The following is an 18,995-nucleotide window of genomic DNA, read 5'->3' as shown; positions in this document are numbered from 1 at the left end:
TGATATATTCTCCTTTAAAAGCAGCACACTGTAACCTAACACACAAAACATAATCTCTGATTAATCATATACTGCCGCATAATACAAGCTTTAATTCAGATGAAGGCCTCTACTGAATCAATGAAATAACTGTAGTTATCATCATCTGTTGTGTCTTATCTGCAGCGTTCTAGAGATAAAGAGGTAACCCTTGTGACCAGATTCATTCATTTTAAGCGTACAATTTTATTGAGCAAGAACATACTTTTTTAAGCAACTTTTTTTGTTGCTGTTGTTTTTTTTTAACAGTTTATTAACTGTATTTTTTAAAAACTACTTTCTGTTACCTTACAGATCTTCTCTGTTTTGGTAAATTACAGATAATGACTTACAAAATAGCAAAAAATAAATTAATATAAATGACAACTTTGAGAAAAAACAGACCAAAAGTGTAACCATCACATCAAAAATCTGTACTTTTACAAATAGCAATTCACTTTTTTACATTTGACAGTAAAATTACATTATTTTACTATATTTAAATTTAACAAATTATTTCACAGATATTTACCATTATTCAAAAGAGAAATGTCTAATAAGGATGTTTCCATGTATGTGAATTACAGATGCTATCTAGTAAAGTGAAACCTGTATTTTTTACAAATTGTATTTTTTTTTTAAATGTGTGGCCATAAAATTACACAGTTTTATTGTATTGAAATCAGCTAAAAAGTAGAATATTTTGACAGATATTGTGTGTTATTATCACAGTTTTTACAGTTTTCTAATGTTATAGTATGATAAGGTTTTTTTTTACATATTTTTTTTCTTTTCACCATTTTTTACAGTGCATATCTGACACAAATAACCTTATTTCCTTACTGTTAATAAGAAGACATGCAATAATTTCCAGAAAATTTCAAATCATATTTCTCTTTGCAGGTTATTCATTTCTTTTATTACAGAAGCTGCTATTCACAAACACTTTAGGCACCTAGGGACAACACCAATAGTTTCACATTTATTCCAACGGAGCGTCTCTCTCATTCAATCCTGGAGAATAACACATTGCTAATGCAAACCTGAGCAATACTACTGTCACACATCATTTGCTTCAAACTCAATAACCATACCAAGAAGGCTTTAATCCCACAGGATATCTGATCAATACTCCTGCTGACTGTTGGACTTTATTGACACTGACAACAGCAGGTTTGAACAGCAGGCTTTCAATTTGTTTAATTAGCTCAGTCTATTTCAAATACATAAGGTAATTGATTACTCTGGAAAGAGACCTGAAATGAAGATAAAAACAGCAATAATACAAAGTGAAAAATGTGTATTGCTGTCTGTAATTACAAAAAGAGGCTACAATGGAATAAACATCACACATCTACGTGTGCAAGGTGCAGGGCACTCCGGCAGCAAAAAGGCTCCACAAGCACAGTAATATTATTCAAAGCATTCAGTAACTCCACAAGGCAAAAAGGGAAACTGTTGAACTCAAAAACTAATCATTTCTCAAGTAGATAATGGGGCTGTCTGTGCTGACACAGTAATTAGTTATATGGGTGAATGTATGGAGTTGTTGGTCTGATGCTGAGGCTGTAGATAAGACGAACAGCTGCTCGAGAGGGACAGTGGTCGAGATGTAAATCTGTTCGCACATTCATTGAGAATGAATCACTTAGTTCACTCAGATTCAAATTGAGGTGAAGAAAACAGAGCATGAATCATTAACATACAGCACTGCCTCCCTGCTATTACACAACGAGTGAATCTTCAATCAAGGAAAGTCCTGCAGCATCCAGATGAAATGGGAGCAATTATGAACAAGAGTCTCTCCTCAACAAACATGAACAAGGCGAGTAGCTCCAGCAGCAGCTCTCCCATAGGAGAGAAAGACACGATGGGGCATCAGCTTCCCTCAACTATTAATTAGGACTGATTCTCAATAGGTGGATGCAGGACACACACAGACACGCACATACATTTGTGTGAAAGGAAATGCTTTCATCTGTAACAGTTGGTTTAAAGATAAATATTGTATTATATCCCCCCCCAAAGCACTGTCTGTCTAAAGTCATAATGTGCTGTGCACATAGTATTACTACACTGTAAAAAATAATTCTGTTTAAAAAAATCTGGCAGCAAGGGTGCCAAAAACTAAGTCAAAAATTGGTGGAATACTGTAACTTTCAAAAAGTGTAAAAACTGTAAAAGTAACAGCAAACATCTGTAAATAAATAATATTTGAGATTTAAATCAAAAAAAGTAAATCCATGTCATTTTACGGTCACACATCGTCAGAGAACAAATTGCTATTTGTGACAGTACTGATTTTTGACATTATTTGGCATTACAATTTTGCCCTGTTTTGTTTTTTTTGTGTGTAATTTTTCTAGATATTGTCTATAATTTAACAAAACAGGGGAAATCAATCAAATAACAGTTAAAAATACCATTTTTAATTCTTACAATACATACATTTTCTTTTAAATAATAGCAAGTATCTGTAATTTTAGTGTTAAATGTTATGTTAAAGAACAAATTACCATTTTTAAAAAAAATTACGTGGACATCATTTACTGTTTTGCTGTGTTTGTCATGGTGTACACATAAATTAGTACCTATTTCTGTGATTTTACTAGTTATTATGTGTAACTGAACAAAATTGTAAAACAACAGTAAACATTTTTTTTTCGAAAACAATTGTTTAAAAAATGTTCCAAAAATTTCCAAAATTCCAAAATAATGATAGTCTGTCATAAATAGCTGGCAAGTTTTATATCCCACTCCAGACAAGCTGACAAGTAGCACCAAAGCCTGAATCAGAGCCAAGTGACAAACAAACGTCCTGCTTGCTCCATTACAAACTCTGGCTCTCCTTCACAAGTATATGGTGCAGCTCACACAACACGCTGCCCTTCACACACACACACACACACCTGATCGTTCTGTGCAGCCTCACCATGTACGTCTTCCCGCAGATCAGTTTGCAGCACAAAGCCACGGCTTCATCCAAACACCACAACAAATTACATAACACACACCCCAGCTGGTTAGCTATGCACCACAGAGATCCGCCGTGTGAAGACGGAGCGTGTCATCTGGACGGCCTCATGTCCGACACGGAGCGGAGCAGCAAAACTTACTCACAGTGGTGGCTGCAGCTGTCGGCTGGGCGCTCCCTGGGAAGTCCGGACAGCGACCAGCACTCGGGCAGATGACTCACTGTCTACGCTTCTCCTCTTGTTAAGCTTCTCACTCTCTCTCCCTCCTCTCGCTCTCTCTCTCTCTCTCTCTCTCTCTCTCTCTCTCTCTCTCTCTCTCTGTTTTTCCCTCTCCTCTCTCTCTCCAGCTCCAGTCAGCTCACCTGCTGCTTCTCATCAGTGCTTCACCTGCTGGCCTCACTCTCAGCTCTTTAGACCGTCACACACTCTCAGTGAGCATCCTCTCGCCGCTGATTCTCCTCCCTCACTCACCCTCCTCCCACTCAGTCTCTTCCCTCTCTCACACACACATGCACTCTTTAGATGTCACATCCTCCATCTCCACCCTCTTTGTCTGCACTACAGCTCTCATGAACACAGTCTGGTAGTCATCCGAAACCTGAAACTCTACTCTGCAACACCCACCCCCGAGCGCTAACACCACCGTTATACCCTTCAAAGAAGCAGATCCTCCCCCCTGTTCAATCTTCTTTTTTTTTTTAGGGGGGGATAACCGAAGTCTGCCGCTCAGACAGAGAAAGCAGTGATTGTTAAGGTAAAGGGGGTTGCCTCCAATCCCCACGCTGCCTCACGAGCCCGCTAGGGCTGTTGCTGTGGCAACCAACATCAGCCACAATTGAAAAAAAAAAAAACACCCACATGCACATTCATGTTCATTATGATATGACTTCAACAAGGTGATTATGCCCAACATTAAGCTCCCGAAGGTGAGCGCACATTGTAGCCTCCCTAATGCTCATTGTGCAGAATGAAAAAGCATGTGTGGAAAGGTTTTTAATTACTGTAATGAGTCTCATTCTGTCCCCTGTGAACATGTGTGTTTTTGCCACTAAGCTGAAATCCACAGATCCCAGCAGAGCCCTGACTAATGTCACCAATAGTGCCTTTTCCTGCTAAATCCCTGCTCAATAAGAGTCTAATGCAGTGACAGAGTCGACTCCTCGTTTCTTTCCTGAGACAGCTTCTCAAAGTGTGCTGCACCTGCACAGCAAAGTAGTGGGTCTCTCTCTCTCTCTCTCTCTCTCTCTCTCTCTCTCTCTCTCTCTCGCTCTCTCTCTCTGTGTGTGTGTGTGTGTGTGTGTGTGTGTGTGTGTGTGTGTGTGTGGTTTGTATGTGTCAGACATGAAGAGATAACAAGGGATTACAGCACAGTCCTCATACTGTGTGCCATTAAGAGCTCTGTATTGTGATAAAAACAAATAATCCTCTCACTGTCCAAAGCTTCCTGATTAAAAAAGAAAAAAGCAACAACTGTATTACAACATTGAAACAAATTTTAAAAACATCCAGCTTACTAGTAATTTGTAGAGATGACCTGCTGTAGCGGGACAATAATCTCCCTCTATTTGTCGTTTAAATCCTTAAGCAAAGAGGCTAAATGTAGTTCAGTTTCTTTTAAAGGAGCTCAGGGCCAGGAGGTGTGGGTTTAAAAAAATGAAAATGTTGAATGTAAGTCGGTAGTGCTTATAGATAAAAACCCATCATCCCATGAGAGCAGATATTGTCTAAATGACCTGAATCTGATTAGCACTGAGGGGGTGTTTTAGCATAGATCTTTGCAGCTGGTTCCTATCAAATCGAAGCAATATGCATTCAGAATGACCGTGTATGACTTCCCTGAAGTCTGAACACTCACCAAATAATGAATAATAGCTGAACAAGGAATATTTCTGAGCCACGCACAGCTTTATTTTTTATCCCCTTTGGACAAAGATAGTTGATTTTAAATTGATAGCCCTCTCTCTGCTCCAGTGTCCTCTGCAGAATCCCAGAGTAAATCCCATCCCTCGCCCTGCTGCCAGGGATTCCCATCCCATTACTGTGGTGAAATGGCCTGTGGTCACTCTCCTCTCCTGCCCCCTCCCCAACCTATCCTCTGAGAATCACTGCTGTCCTGAAATTTCCTCATCTTCCACCGCCTCTCTCTTCCTTTCTCACTTTCAGCTTTTGGGAAGCTATTTCTCAACCAAGAAGGGTTGGCTAATCATCCAACATCCCTTGAGGCTCAACCTCAAATAATCAGAAGCGAGCTGGATGGTAGAATTCACAAAGGATTAGGATGAGCCACAAGAGTCAGCAATGTGTGTTCATTCATTTGATTTCATAAATATATTTGAATTTATACAAAAAAATAAAAGTTGTTTTGGATAAAATTTAGATTGTTTAACAACAACAGGCAGCAAGTGGTAGTCTGTACGATTCCAGTGACCACCAAGGGCAGCTAAAGGTTCAGGACTCCAATCACAGACACATTATACCCCAGTAACCTGTCAGCAGGCAACATGGCTTTTGTCCTGAAATATGAATGAATGGTTATTTATGCATACCCAGGGAGTGTCTCCCACAGGTTGAGATTTAATTAGTAGTGGTCGACCTCAGGGGGCAGAACGGGAAGGGGGCCTGGGAAGCGCAATCAGCACTGAGCTGCAAGAGGCAGCTACAGAGAAGCATCCACTCACACGCTCTCTACTGATTGTGCATGAAAGCGTCACTCCAGCAGAGTTTACTGTCCTCGCTTTCCACATAAGAATAAATAATAAATATGTAATAAATTAAAAAAAACTATAAACTATATGAGGAACACTGGGCCATTCTCTTTTCACCCTTAAAATGTTAAGTGGTAAATTGCAGTAAATCTTTTTACTTCAGCAGCTGCATTAACTGATGAGGTTACGTAAAGATCCTGGGAGAAAATAATCAATGTCATAAAGTATAAATGAAGGCTCAAGTCTATCAGAGATTCTCATTGTTCCTGCAGCAAAATGTTGGAAGGTTCTCCCGCTGTTCCTAGATGAGGTAAAACCCGCCTCCTGCCTCTTTTAAACAAATTGTCTGTGTTTAATCAAGCCCACAGTTTGTTTGCAATGCAAAGTAGGAGTGCCAACTGCTCCCGAACTTTTGAGGAAACTTTACACCCCCGTCATGATTTCTCGGCAGTACACCTGAGCCCTGCTGCGACCGTGATTGTTACTGGTTTGATAATTACGTAGCATTTTAACTGGGTAATGAGCTCGTATTGGGAGTTAAGGGGGGGCATAAAGCAGATATGAAACGTAAGCATGTTCAAGTTAAACAATTATGTTTCTTTTTCCTCACAGTAGATTATCTTGTACTTAAGTGGCCTCGTTACGCACAGAGTAAACAGAAAATAATGCCGGGGCTAATTATACTGAGCAGCAACCTCTGGGGGCTGAAAATGTAGAAGTACCCAAAAACTGCAGTTCTCTGAATGGCCACTTAAGGTTTGTCTAAGAGAGAGTCAATCCCCACAGACCCTAATGTAAAAATGCACAACTTTACAGCGAAAACAAGCATGTTTCCAGCCTGGTGCAAAAAATGGCTTTGGTCTCTATAATTAAATTAATCCTTTGTGATAATTGTACGAGGGGTGAATTTTTATATAAGTCACCTGTTTAAGTGGTATTAGGTCTTAAAGTTTTGCAAGGTTGTGGCCACTCTGAGTGACACAGGACGGTCAATGGTGCTGGGATGTTCTCCATCGTCTGCTTTCACTTCCCTCGTGCTCCACCTCTTCCCTCATTTTTGAATTAGCCACATTGAGCTTCAAAACTGCTCTTCGAAAAACCTATAGGTGAGGTCATGAAGAAATCATCTATGTTTATATACAGTCCATGAATTATACCAACTAAATCCTGAACTCCAAGCAGTTTCTAGGGGTTTTTGCTTCTTTTTTGCTTCTTTCAGTAACTTGCTGACAACTTGTTCTTCTGTTTGCTGTTGAGTCATGCTGTATTATCAAGTGTAACTATGTATCGATTGAGTATGTTTCAGTATTTTCTCAATCTTTCATATTTGTTTTCAGATTTGTCTCTTCTCTGCTGTGTAAAAACACAGTCTGCAGTTCAGCTGAAACATCTCTAAATTGTTGCAGTGTGAGTAATGGTCACAGCTGAGTCACTTAGGGCTTCTTGTTAAGAAGTGCAAACATTTTTAGTTTTTTTTTTCACATAATCTTGTTTAAATAAACACGCTATTTTGAGCAAATTTATAACTAGTACATGTAGAATAAAGTGACCCTGATGAAATATTGCAATTTTTCAGACAGAATGTCATTAGTTCAAAGACCGTCAGAAAGCTGTAAATCCAATTATTCTTTCGGTTTTCACAGTTTCTGACTGTGATAATGGTGCAATTTTGGTGATTTTTTTTTAAAAGGTAACTTTCAGACTTGCTGGCAGATTTGGGGTTCGAAGAGTTAAGCCTGCTACGAGCAGTTTTTATGGAGCAGTACAGCCAAATATCAAACACAACACACACCATCACCAAGTTAACATGTCAAAACCGTCACTTATTTAGACTTTGTGCAACTGTGTAAGTGTGAGTCCACCTGTCAAAAGTCCAACATTAAATTGATTTTAAAAATGAATGCTTGTTTTTCTAAAGACTTAGACTTGTCTCCTAAATCTTTATGAGTCTGATTGCTGTTTGAGATCCTTTGGCTGGAACCTTTGAATTGATTTTGAAGCTCACCTTGTCACCAGAGGTCATCAGATGTTTGCTGTTTGTGCCCTTGAGTTCTAAAAGTCTCTCCCAGAGGAGGGGAGAGGCAACATCAGTTTCTGCATTTAAATAATTACAGAACATCTTATTTTATCATAAGGCTTTTCTTAACTTGTTTTATTGTAGTTATTTTATTATGTTCTTGTACATTATACTTCGTCTTTTGCATGTTTTTGCCAAGTTGGTCTGCTTGTGTTTTAATTCTTTGTATTGTGCTTATTAGGGTCCGAGGACCCCTACTTGCTGCAGCAAGCAGGGGTCCTTGCCCGCAGGGCAAGGACCCCTATTGTTCCCGCTTCGTTTCTTTCTTCTTCTTCTATATTATTATTATTATTTGCCTGACGCACGCGTTTGCCTTAATTTGACCCCCTAAACACGCTCAAAAACTCACCAAAATTGGCACGCACGTCCGAATCGGCGAAAATTTTGATAAAATGGAAAAAGAAACAAGAAAATGCTCTCTAGCGCCACCTAGTTACAGAAAAACACACTAAAATGGCCCTAGCGCCCAGTAGGAATGTCGTACAGAGATCAAACCAACACCAAAACGTTCGTCTCAATGAGACCCACAAATCTCGCGCTGACACCCCTGACCTATCTCAAACAGGAAGTTCACAATTTGCCTTTCAAAGTAAAAAAAATGCCTGAAAACATCACTTGAAAAAATATTAACTTGTCTGACACCGCAAATCGTACCAACTTGAAAATCGCACAGGAGACAGAGAAGGCCTTGATGTACAAAAGTTCTGAAGGGATTTGGCGTATCTCAAACGGTTTTCGAATGGCGAGCCGTGAAAGTTGATGAGCTGCCTCAGCCTCGGCTCATACTTTGTATGGGTGTCAATGGGGGCATGTGCAGACATGCTGTGTCAGTTGGTCATCTACAGAAAAAACTAAAGGTCCTACAGCTTTAAAAATGACACTGAGGGCTTCCTAACAAGATTTCCCACAAAAATGTGTTGTTTTTACACACATTTGGCGAAAATTGTGGCTGTATGGGAGAGAGAAAGTGAGTAAAACTCTCAGCTCTCACCCAGGGGCACGAAAAACGCTGAGTCATCGTGACATCATCACAGCTCAGTGCAGCTGGTCATGTGACTCACTGACACTCTGAGGCTGAGCAGAGAGAGAAACATGGCTCCTTCAACTTAAAGCAGGTTTCACTTGAAGAATGGTCAGACGGGCATGAGGGTCCAACGCAGACCGAGGACCCGACCAACGCTGCTTGCAGCTTTAATTGTTCTTATTCTTAAAGTTACTTTTTTTTTTTATCATGCTTTGAATCACTAGCTTGAGGGAAATATCTGTCTCTTTAACCGCCACATGCTCCACTATAGTCACCCCAGAAATGTGCATATCTGCCGTTTGGATTGAGGGAGGTACTGTGGGGTGGGCTTTTAGAGCTTTTCCACTGAGAACAGCTGCCTGTAAATGTCACAGGCTTAACCTCAATTAATTTACAGACACTGTTCATAATCCCTATGCACAAGTCATTTAGCCAATACACTGTTTATCATGTGTGTGGAAAATGACTTCAGAGATCCCACCTGTGATGCATTATGATGTTCAGTGATATTCTTGCCCTTGTGTCATCATATATTACACTGATGACACAGAGGCTCAGATATTAGAGGCTGACCTCCCTCTTATATTCTTCCAAGTTGCACCACCTGCTCCCTAACCTACCATCAGTCCTCCAGCACCCAGAGAGATACGGGACACCTGTACAATGAATTACAGCACAGATAGATCCTGGGATTGCACTGTTCCCAAGGCCATCCTTCCAAACACCCTTACAATGACCTGAACCACTCTAACACATGGCAGAATGATTGTCCCCTGATGAAAGCCATTTCTCTGAGCAGTGCTTGTATCAGTTACTTGTCTTGTGTGCACGTTCCTGCAATTTGAGCCAGTATTTCCAGCTGAAAAGATCTGATTTCCAATGGGGGAAAAAATAGGCCCATAATTTAGCTGCATAAACATACATGATATGCAACAGAATAAAAACCATCTTGTGAGTCAGCTTTATTTAAGTGCTTTAGTCTGTCTGCCCTTTAGATTGTACGTATGAATTTTCTGTTTTTGAAAAATGCAAAATCATTGTGACCTTTTCGTCCAATATAATTGACCGCTGCCACAATCAGACCAAAGCAAATATTGGATAAAATTCAAAAAAGCAGATAAGTCTGAGAAGCTTTTTGTTCCCCAGGGAACTGAACCTCTAAAAGCCCTTTTATACAAACAGTCAGATATGGAAATCTTAATCAGTAGTCCTTATCAACAAACTAGAACACATCAACTTTTCTTACATGAAGATATGAGTACATTTTAAGCTACACTATTGCATTTAGAAAAAATAAAAAAATCATAAAAAAAATGAAAAATACTCAAAAAAGCTGTATTGCCAAATGCTACACGCTGGGAATTATAAATAATAAATCATCTGCAGGATCTAATGCATGAGGAGACTCTTTGATGGATTCTCTTGACCCCACACCTCCCCTCACAGCTGGCCATATTCAGTGAGCATTAAAATCCAGGTATGGCAGGTGTTGTTGAATAAGGCATGTTCACTCTACCGATGGGTCCCTATTTCCAGCTTGCTTATCTCTCACAGTGTCAGTGTGCAGATTTCCTTTGAAACATGCCCACCGGGGAAATCACAGTCATGCAGATGCGCCTTTTCAACAACAGAAGGTCACTGTGGAATCATTTTGTGCTCTTTTGTGTCTCTGCATGAGAACTGTCAGTATAGAACCTCCACAAGGGATGTAGTCATCGCCAAATATATATACTCAGGGATATACACATCCCCAAACTGAAAGAATAAAGACTTTGGCTGCCTCTTTAATACCTGAAGCCCTGTCTTCTGAAGCAGAAGATGCTGCAGCTGCAACAAAAATGTCTGCAGGCAAAGAGGCAAACTTAAAAAAAAAAAAAAAAGCTGGCAGAACAAGTTTGATACTGAAAAGCTCCAAGAATAAGATAAAGTAAAAGGGAAAAGTCCTGTCAAAGCTGCCCGGTGCTCATCTCAGCCTTCAACAACCTTCTTTCGTCTGAGTTTTATGTTTTTTGTGCTGGTTTTGGATGGGGGATAACATGTTAGGACTTGGATTATTGAAACGGGTAGAACCAGGGGCGAGCTTGTCACTTCTATGCTATATTTGGTCAGACAGCAGGAGACTCACAGAAAGACAGCCTGCTCTGATCGGGTTTGACAGTTTGCTCTCCAACAATGTCCGCTATTCCAGACAGCTCAGCCTGACACACACAGATGAGCGTGCACTGGCAAAACTGACACCCAGTCCGGCTTTACGGTGCAGTGGGGAGTGCATGTGCACAGGGCATCTCATGGGAAATCAGTGAGCGCAAACAAAGGAGTGTTTACAATGACACCTCTTTATGGGCAGAAACAAAGCAACGAGGATGAAATAGGCCTAGAATTTAAAGAGCATCATAAAAATAGAATAAGGAATTAAATCACCCAATTTTGAATAAATAGCAAGGTCACCCAACAGCATTAACATAATCCTTTTTGGAATGTCAGTACCTATTTAGCTACACAGCTAAATCACTGTGAACACAAAATCCTGCTCACTTTATTCCCGTCAAGACTGCCATATGAGGACAATACTCCTAAGATTCTAGAAGTTGTTAATTATTGTTATGACTATTGCAGACTGCACCTGCACTATGCATGTTGTCAACTTTTTACCACCAGGGGGCGAGTTTATCCATCCATCCATCCATTCATTATCTGTACACCACTTAATCCTCCCTCAGGTTTTGTTTTGTTTTTGTTTTTGTTTTTTTGTTTTTTTTGGGGGGGGGGGTCTTTCCCAGCCGACTCAGGGTGAAGGCAGGGGACACCCTGGACAGGTTGCCAGTCTATCACAGGGCTACACTTAGAGACAGACAAGCAGACTCACTTTCACACCTATGGACAATTTAGAATAGCCATTTAACCTCAGCATGTTTTTGGACTGGGTTGTATGGTGTCTCAGTGGTTAGCACCAAGGCCTCGCAGCTAGAAGGTCCCCGGTTCGTGTCCTGGTTTGGATGCCTGGAATCTATCTCATGTTCTCCCTGTGCAGTGTGGGTTTTCTCCGGGTGCTGAGGTTAATTGGTGATTCTAAATTGTCCGTAAGTGTGAATGTGAGTGTGCTTGGTTGTCTGTCTCTAAGTGTAGCCCTGTGATAGACTGGTGACCTGTCCGGGTGTCCCCTGCTTCCCCCTAAGTCAGCTGGGATAGGCTCCAGCCCCCCGTGACCCTAGTGAGGATTAAGCAGTGTATAGATAATGGATGGATGCCTTTGGACTGCAGGAGGAAGCTGGAGAACCCAGTGAGAACCCACGTTGCACAGGGAGAACATGCAAACTCTACACCAAAAGATCCCAGGTGTCCAAACCGGGACAGTGAGGCGACAGTGCTAACCACCGAGACATCATGCAGCCTGAGGCGAGTTCAGGGATCCCAAAATCAACACAAACATTTCACAGTGTTCTGCTGTTTTGCTTAAGTCTAAAAACGCCTCCCAGACATGTCTTAAAACATATGCAAATACCCTACTTTGAATAATAGCTTAAGTCTGATATGGTTTTCCCACAAAACTAGTTCAACTACTTGGTCAAAAAAAAAAAAAAAAAATAGATAAAACTACACCTACTTCTGAAAAATCCAGGTTTCAAATTTACAAATTACACTTCTGCAAGTTGCATATCAGACCACAGTTTGTGTCCAAAGTAGTTGTCACGGAATCATCCTGTACATGTACAATTCAAATTTTGAGCGAAATACATGCAGTATAAAGGTTCCGGCTTCATCTGACCATCTGTTGAATGTTGCACAAACATCATTCTGCATAGTGAAGCTTGAAAAATAAGCAAAACACATTACTGAACAGGATTTTAGGCCTTTGTTAAAAGATATTTATTTTGATGAAATACAATTTGATTGGTTAAGAGAAAAGATTCTTCTTTGTTTCTTACTGCATCTGATGTCAAGTCCTTTAAGATCTAGTCAAATATTTTTTTTTAACCTGTCTAACAAAAGTAGCACCTGAGGGTGGTTCAAAAGTGCAGACCTGTCCTGCATGAAGGTCAGGTGAGCTGAAGCACGGATAAGACAGCGGGATCCGTGGCCAAGTTGCTTTAAAGAATGGGCAGGGAGTTACACAACAGACAGCCTGCTACAATAATCCATCATGCTCCAGGGACAGAGGGGCAGAGTGCACTTTGTGTCGAGATGTATGTTCATATGTGTGTAGAAGAGAAACAAAGAGAAAGGCTCTTATACAACATCTCAGTATTGCCATTATCCACACTAACGCTCCTCTCCCATTTCCTCCCATCAAGGGAGCTTAGCAAGACAGGATTACAACCAATTACAGGCCTCCCCTGGAGAGCATGGAAACAGAGCTTGAGGATCATGTGTTTGTTGTGTATGACACACACTGACCAGTTGGAAGATGGTTACTTAACATTTAACCAACTTCAAGAGCTGAAGGATCAGATTCGAACAAAAAATTCTGACATTAAAGACATATAACAGATCAACCAGGTGTCATCAGTCAGCGAGTAAACATGCAGTGTTCTAAGCCATCTTGATATGATCAAAAAAGCAACAGTGGGATAATTAAATATTATAGATAATCCTCAGCATATTGCACCCTCTTTGGCTTGTGAGTAGTAGGTCATGCAGTTATGATAAAGCTATATCAAGGCAGGTGAACAAGAAACTCACCAAAATTTTCTTGGTCTTCCGATTCGGAAAGGTGAGCACGGCATTTTGTTGAGTTGTGCTGTTACAGGCAGATGTTTCAACTCACTGTTCTAATGTCCTGTCACATTGTGTCCAACGTGCAGAACCTGATGTTAAGAAAAGAATCTGCTTATGAAATGTCTGATTCCACATTCACTGTTTCTTTATCCAGGCACCTCAGGTTTTGCTGTTAGTAATTGATCTGTCCTGCTGGGTGTGAGAATGTAATATAATTCAAGTCCTAACTCGGTGGAAAGGATCCACCAAAGTCATCCAGTACTGTGTGTTGAATTCTTCCCTGCTTTGAAGAAGAGTATGACTGCTAAAAGAGTATGTCTGAAAGGACCAAGTGGGACTCTGCTGAACTCGTATCTTCCCTCTTTGATGTAATGCAGACATCAGACTTTCTCTTTGTCATGTCACTTCATCCAGTCAGCTTCTTTCTCCTCCTGTCTTTTCTTCACGCCCACAATTCTTTTATATCCTGTGATGTTTTGTGTCCTCTTTTAGATCCTCCTCTTCATTTTTATTTTGCTCCAGTTGTTCATTGTCGTCCTCACAATGAGGTGCGGGCATTCTGTCGGAAGCAGCCGTAGCTGATGGCCAGACTGCAGCCTGTGCAAACAAGCCCAGCCACTGCTGATTAATGCAGGCCTCGCTGGCTAGAGAGATCCTCCTGTATCTGTATTCCAGAGGGAAGGAGTGATGATACTGTGGTGAAGCACTGTTTCAATCTGCTGCATTTAGACAGAGGGGGGCTGAGGGCCAGATACTCGTGCCACCACACCTAAAGCTCTCAAAAACAGAGTCATGTATCTGCAGTGGCAGGAGGTGTGCATGCTCAGACCCCTGCCTGCCTTCATGTGCCACTCACAGCAGCATTCCAGCCTTGCCAGCACTGCAGAGATGGCAGGGCGGACTGGGTGTCTGTTTCCCCACTGCTGCCCATCTGCTCTACCTTTTAGAGGCTCATTCATCTTACTTAGACTCTACTCGGTGGACTGATTCACACATTTAAAACGTGCGAGGCCTGTCTGTGTCGGTGACATTGAGGATCACTTTAGAGAGCTGCAAACTTTATGAATTCTAGTGCACTGTTTGTTTATTAAAATTAAAAAAAATGTAGGGGATGTCTTATTTTTGGAGAGCGCTGCTCTGTTATAATTTGATTTAGGAAAGACAGGAGGAAACTCACCATATGCTTCTGGCCTTGGCGAATGTCTTGTCCACTCTGGGAAAAAAAAACATAAAATACAGCTGTTATAAAAACTACTAAATGAACAGGTTTACCTACAAGTTAACATTATTTTCACTGCACCTTGATAGCTTTTGCTCATGTTAACCTCTCCAAAAACAGTTACATTTGACTTCATCATATAAAAAACCTGCTAGGCAAGTGACCATTTCAAAGTCTAAACCCAAAACAACCAGGGATACAAAACCTAAGCTGAATTAAATGTTTACAACCTGAGTACATCAGCTCCTCATAGTCTCATAGCTCCTCATAGCACATGACTGACACCCTACACTCAGCGATGGTTTCTGTGCTCTTTACTGCCTGTAAGTTTTCTCAGACTAATATACGTGAGGAATGCACAGAGCAACAGTGGTGCACCCTTTCCACTCACAAAAAGTCCACAGAACTCAAAGAGGTTGGTTGCGCAGTGAGCTGGGTTACCCTGAAATAACTCCTGCCATCTGTTGAAGAACCATTTCCAAGGATGAAAGGATGATTACTAGTCTGGTGTTCCCTGAGACAACATGAGTCTTGTCCTGGTTTCAATCTATACTTTCAAGCTCGCCACTCACTGTCAGTCAGTAATGAATTATCATTTGTCCTTAAAAACACTCTGGATGAAAAGATTTAGGTAGTAATCACTGGAAACAATAATCAGATGACACAGCATTGGGAGCTTCTCAGATGAAAATGTAGAGACCTATATAAGCCAGTAGATGGCACTGTGAGTGTGCATAAGAAATCTAAGCCTACCAGATGTCTGGCAGATGAAGTTCATGAGAAATTATCATCGAGCAGAAAGCTATTAATCATGATTTTCAAGCCCATAATGCAGGGTTTTAACAACATGGCACACAAAAAGTGCGAATTCACTCTTCGTGTAACTAAAAAATATCACAATCATAAACACACACCACAACTTCCTTTTGGATGTAGCGGTAAAATTCAATGCCAACCACAAAGTGGATATTTGTTACAAGTGACTCGTGCCTGAAGGCCCAGCTGTGGCAGTGGTCAAACAGGGAAGAGAAAGTTTTGTATGATTCATGGCTTCTGCATTTTTAACCCTAGAGTTATATATTGACCCCTTGGACATACTCCAGATGACACACCACCAAACAATGCAAAACAAATACATAAAACAAACGATGCCTAAGCTGTAAGGTTGATTCTATGTTGTTTTTTTCCTCCTTGCTGTTGACTCTGCCTCCTATGAAAGAATGTTATCCCTCTGGCTAAAGCTATGTCTCTTTCAGCTCCCACCCTGCATCGCCCAGTCAAGCCTCCAGAGTTCTTACTCATCTTTCTGTGGCCACGATCAGTGTGCATGACACAGCAACGATTGAACAATTCTGAAAAAGAAAGGTGACTCTTGGTGTATGAGAAATATAAAAACAAAGATGACTGTGCCATGGTATCTGTTCTGTAAGGCAACGATAATTTGGATATTGACCAAACTCACTATGTCAGTTTACTGTGGTAACATGCTACAAACTGCAGTTGCAAGTCATTTTGACCACATTGTAGTGCTGGTTGGAAAGTCTGAAGAGACCTGTAAGTTTCATATATGGCAAGAAATTCCCAAACATTAGAACCAAAAGTAAAAAGTTTGTACTTCTTCTTTTGCTGTGAGAACTTCTAAAAAGATAAATGAAAGCCTAAAACTTCCTCCTTCTGAGAAAACTGTGTTGGTGAGAGGAAATAGACCCTGGGGGGTTTGTTTGTTCATTGCACTGTGGAGTCACGAATCAACAGACTTGTGTTGTTACAGTAGGTTGTCGCCTGATTCCCCTCAGTGCAGAAGATCGCTCATCGTTTTCAGCCCCGGGCCTCCATGTGACATATAATGACACTCACATGGAATTTGTGGTGTCGTTCTATCTCAAATCTACCTCCAGTGTTGATTTCACCGAGCTTAAAAGGCGCGGGCGTGCAGATAAATCAGTGCTCCGTCTTAAGTGGAATGCATAGTGGTCCTTGGGAGAGCGCCAAAATACTTATGCGCTGTCGGCTCTGCTCTGGTGAAGCTGAGTGTGAGGAAGGGAAAGCTGTTTTTATATGTACTGCATCACTAAGAATAACATTTTCTAAACCTCATCCTATGCTGCTCACCCATTCTCAGGTTTCATGGAATTCCCATAAAATGAAATCAACCAGGGTGTGTCGACATTATTGGATAAAGGCTCCAAACTGAAATACCAAAACCAATACAGGAAATTTGAAATAAAATGTACCCTTGGCTGGACAACAGAACATGATACCCAACATCTGAGACTTGCTATCAACATGCTGTGACAGAGGAGGGATAAAGATTTGTTATGATTATGAAATCAACATGCACTCTTCTTTTTTTTGCCGTGCTAAGCTGCAAAAACATATGCCAGCATGAATATACAAATGTTATACTTGTATGGCATCTTGCTACAGGCTAAAGAATATAAGCTTTCAGATGACATAAATAAAGTTGTTTTTAGATAGAGCACAAGATAACTAAATACATAAGCTACGAGAAAAGCGGCTTGCCTTCATTCCTATCGTCACTTTGTACTCCACAGTTTATGTCAACATGTTAAATATTTCAGGTGAGTCAGTCTGGAGATCAGCAAAGATTTTTAAAAGTATGTCTCATACTAAACACCATATTATTACTCTTATAAAAATTAAGTCAGAAAAATCTAAAATATATCTGTACCACAATGAACATTTATTAAAATAGCACTTTTCTGATCAAAGGCAAACTTCACTAATCCCACGAGAAATTCTGTTAATAAAGCAAAGCAAAACTGCGCTCAGCAGGATAAGCAGAAGAGCAGTCAGCCGAGAAAAAAATCTCATTCTCAGCAGCAAAACAAAGAGTATTCTGTCCCGGTTGGGGTGGTCAAAAGTAGGCTACAACAAATTTGCCTGTGCTAATGCATTTGTGGGCTGTGAGTCATATTTGCACATTCAAATCTCACTGTGAAAACAGTGTGTTGCCTGATTGTATTTAACAAAACACTAGATAAACTCGTGCATTTTTGAATTCAACAAAGCACAGAGAAAATTAAAGCTCAGCATGTCATAGCCAAATACATGCAAAATTGATTTTTGTGATTTCTCTTTGCTCTCAGCTAGGTATCATCCACAAACTAGTTGCCATGGTAACAAACATCAGCTAAGGATAAGAGGGCTCAAGGCTCTAAAACCTAAGGCCATCACTGCGTCAGCAGCGGTGACACTCAACAATTAGTTAATTCAACTTAATCTGGCTTTGACTACAGCTCGTAATATCCTCCTCTTCATCCTGCTTTTAAACTTTTAAACATTTTCCTCACTTTAGAAATTAGCTGAGGTACATCAAGTCAGCAACACTGCTCATGGCAAGTAGGTCATCAGCAGGCCTGAGGAGTCAGCCCAGAGGAAATCCAGCTTAAAGCAAACAAGTTTGTTGTTCAGCTACAAATCTGCTGCAGTGACATGTTCTTGCAGTATTAATTCTATATCTGAAATATAAGAGGGACTGTAAATTTAGCATAATCCAGATGGAGACCAACATATCGTGCCTCGGACTTCACTTGAATGTCTCATAAGTTCAATGATGCCTTTCCGTATTTCCCCTTTTCAGAGAGGTTTGGATGTAATACCAAAGTGTAAAGCCAGTGCTGTTAATTTTTTATCTTATAACACAAGTTCTGGTAAGAGCTATTTGTATTAACTGATGTTGTGAAACTAATGCAAGGAACATGATTCCAGTGAAGCCAGCTCACACGGAAATTATTCATCTTCCCTACGGCTGCAATGAATTCTGGTGGAGTCATGTCACCCAGTTCACCCAGCAGGAGCTGAGAACATCTAAAGTCCTTTGATAGTTTGGGCTTAATGCTGTGGAGCCAAAATAGAGGTGAAAAGGTTACATATATCACCTAGCATCTACCGAATCAAGACTACACCCTAATTTAAATTTGTACACATGCTGGCATGGTTGTAACCTAGAAAAATAACCCTCCCCCAGCATTATTATACAATTAAAGGTTTCAACAAGTCCGCACTAACAGTTCTGTGAGGCTGCACTTTGCAAAAGTCTGATATCACTTGACATTCTCAAAATGATAATGTTATGATGCTCACGTGAAGCTATAAAGGTCATCTTGTCTTTGTTTACCTGTTTTCAAAGTAACATTTGATTGTGAGCACTGAATGGAAAGCACCCCTAGAGGTTGAATGCATGCACTTTTGCAGTTATTTGGACAAACTGAAAAGTACATGTGCGTACCAAATCAAC

General features: G+C 40.5%; 1 protein-coding gene across 1 annotated transcript in view; it reads right to left on the bottom strand.

Annotated features, from left to right (window-relative positions):
• The window catches only part of LOC103354867 (rap1 GTPase-activating protein 1-like), a 48,022-nt gene that overhangs the window by 22,701 nt on the left and 6,326 nt on the right, over positions 1–18,995 (bottom strand). Inside the window, exon 2 of the mRNA XM_008278440.1 lies at positions 14,693–14,728. Within this exon, the coding sequence (XP_008276662.1) occupies positions 14,693–14,728 (36 nt within the window). The remainder of the gene's footprint in view (positions 1–14,692; positions 14,729–18,995) is intronic.

Source organism: Stegastes partitus, unplaced genomic scaffold (assembly GCF_000690725.1).
Source record: "Stegastes partitus isolate 25-593 unplaced genomic scaffold, Stegastes_partitus-1.0.2 Scaffold4, whole genome shotgun sequence".
Lineage (NCBI taxonomy): Eukaryota > Metazoa > Chordata > Actinopteri > Pomacentridae > Stegastes > Stegastes partitus.
Note: the sequence above shows the minus strand (reverse complement) of the source record. Positions and strands in the feature narration are given on the sequence as shown.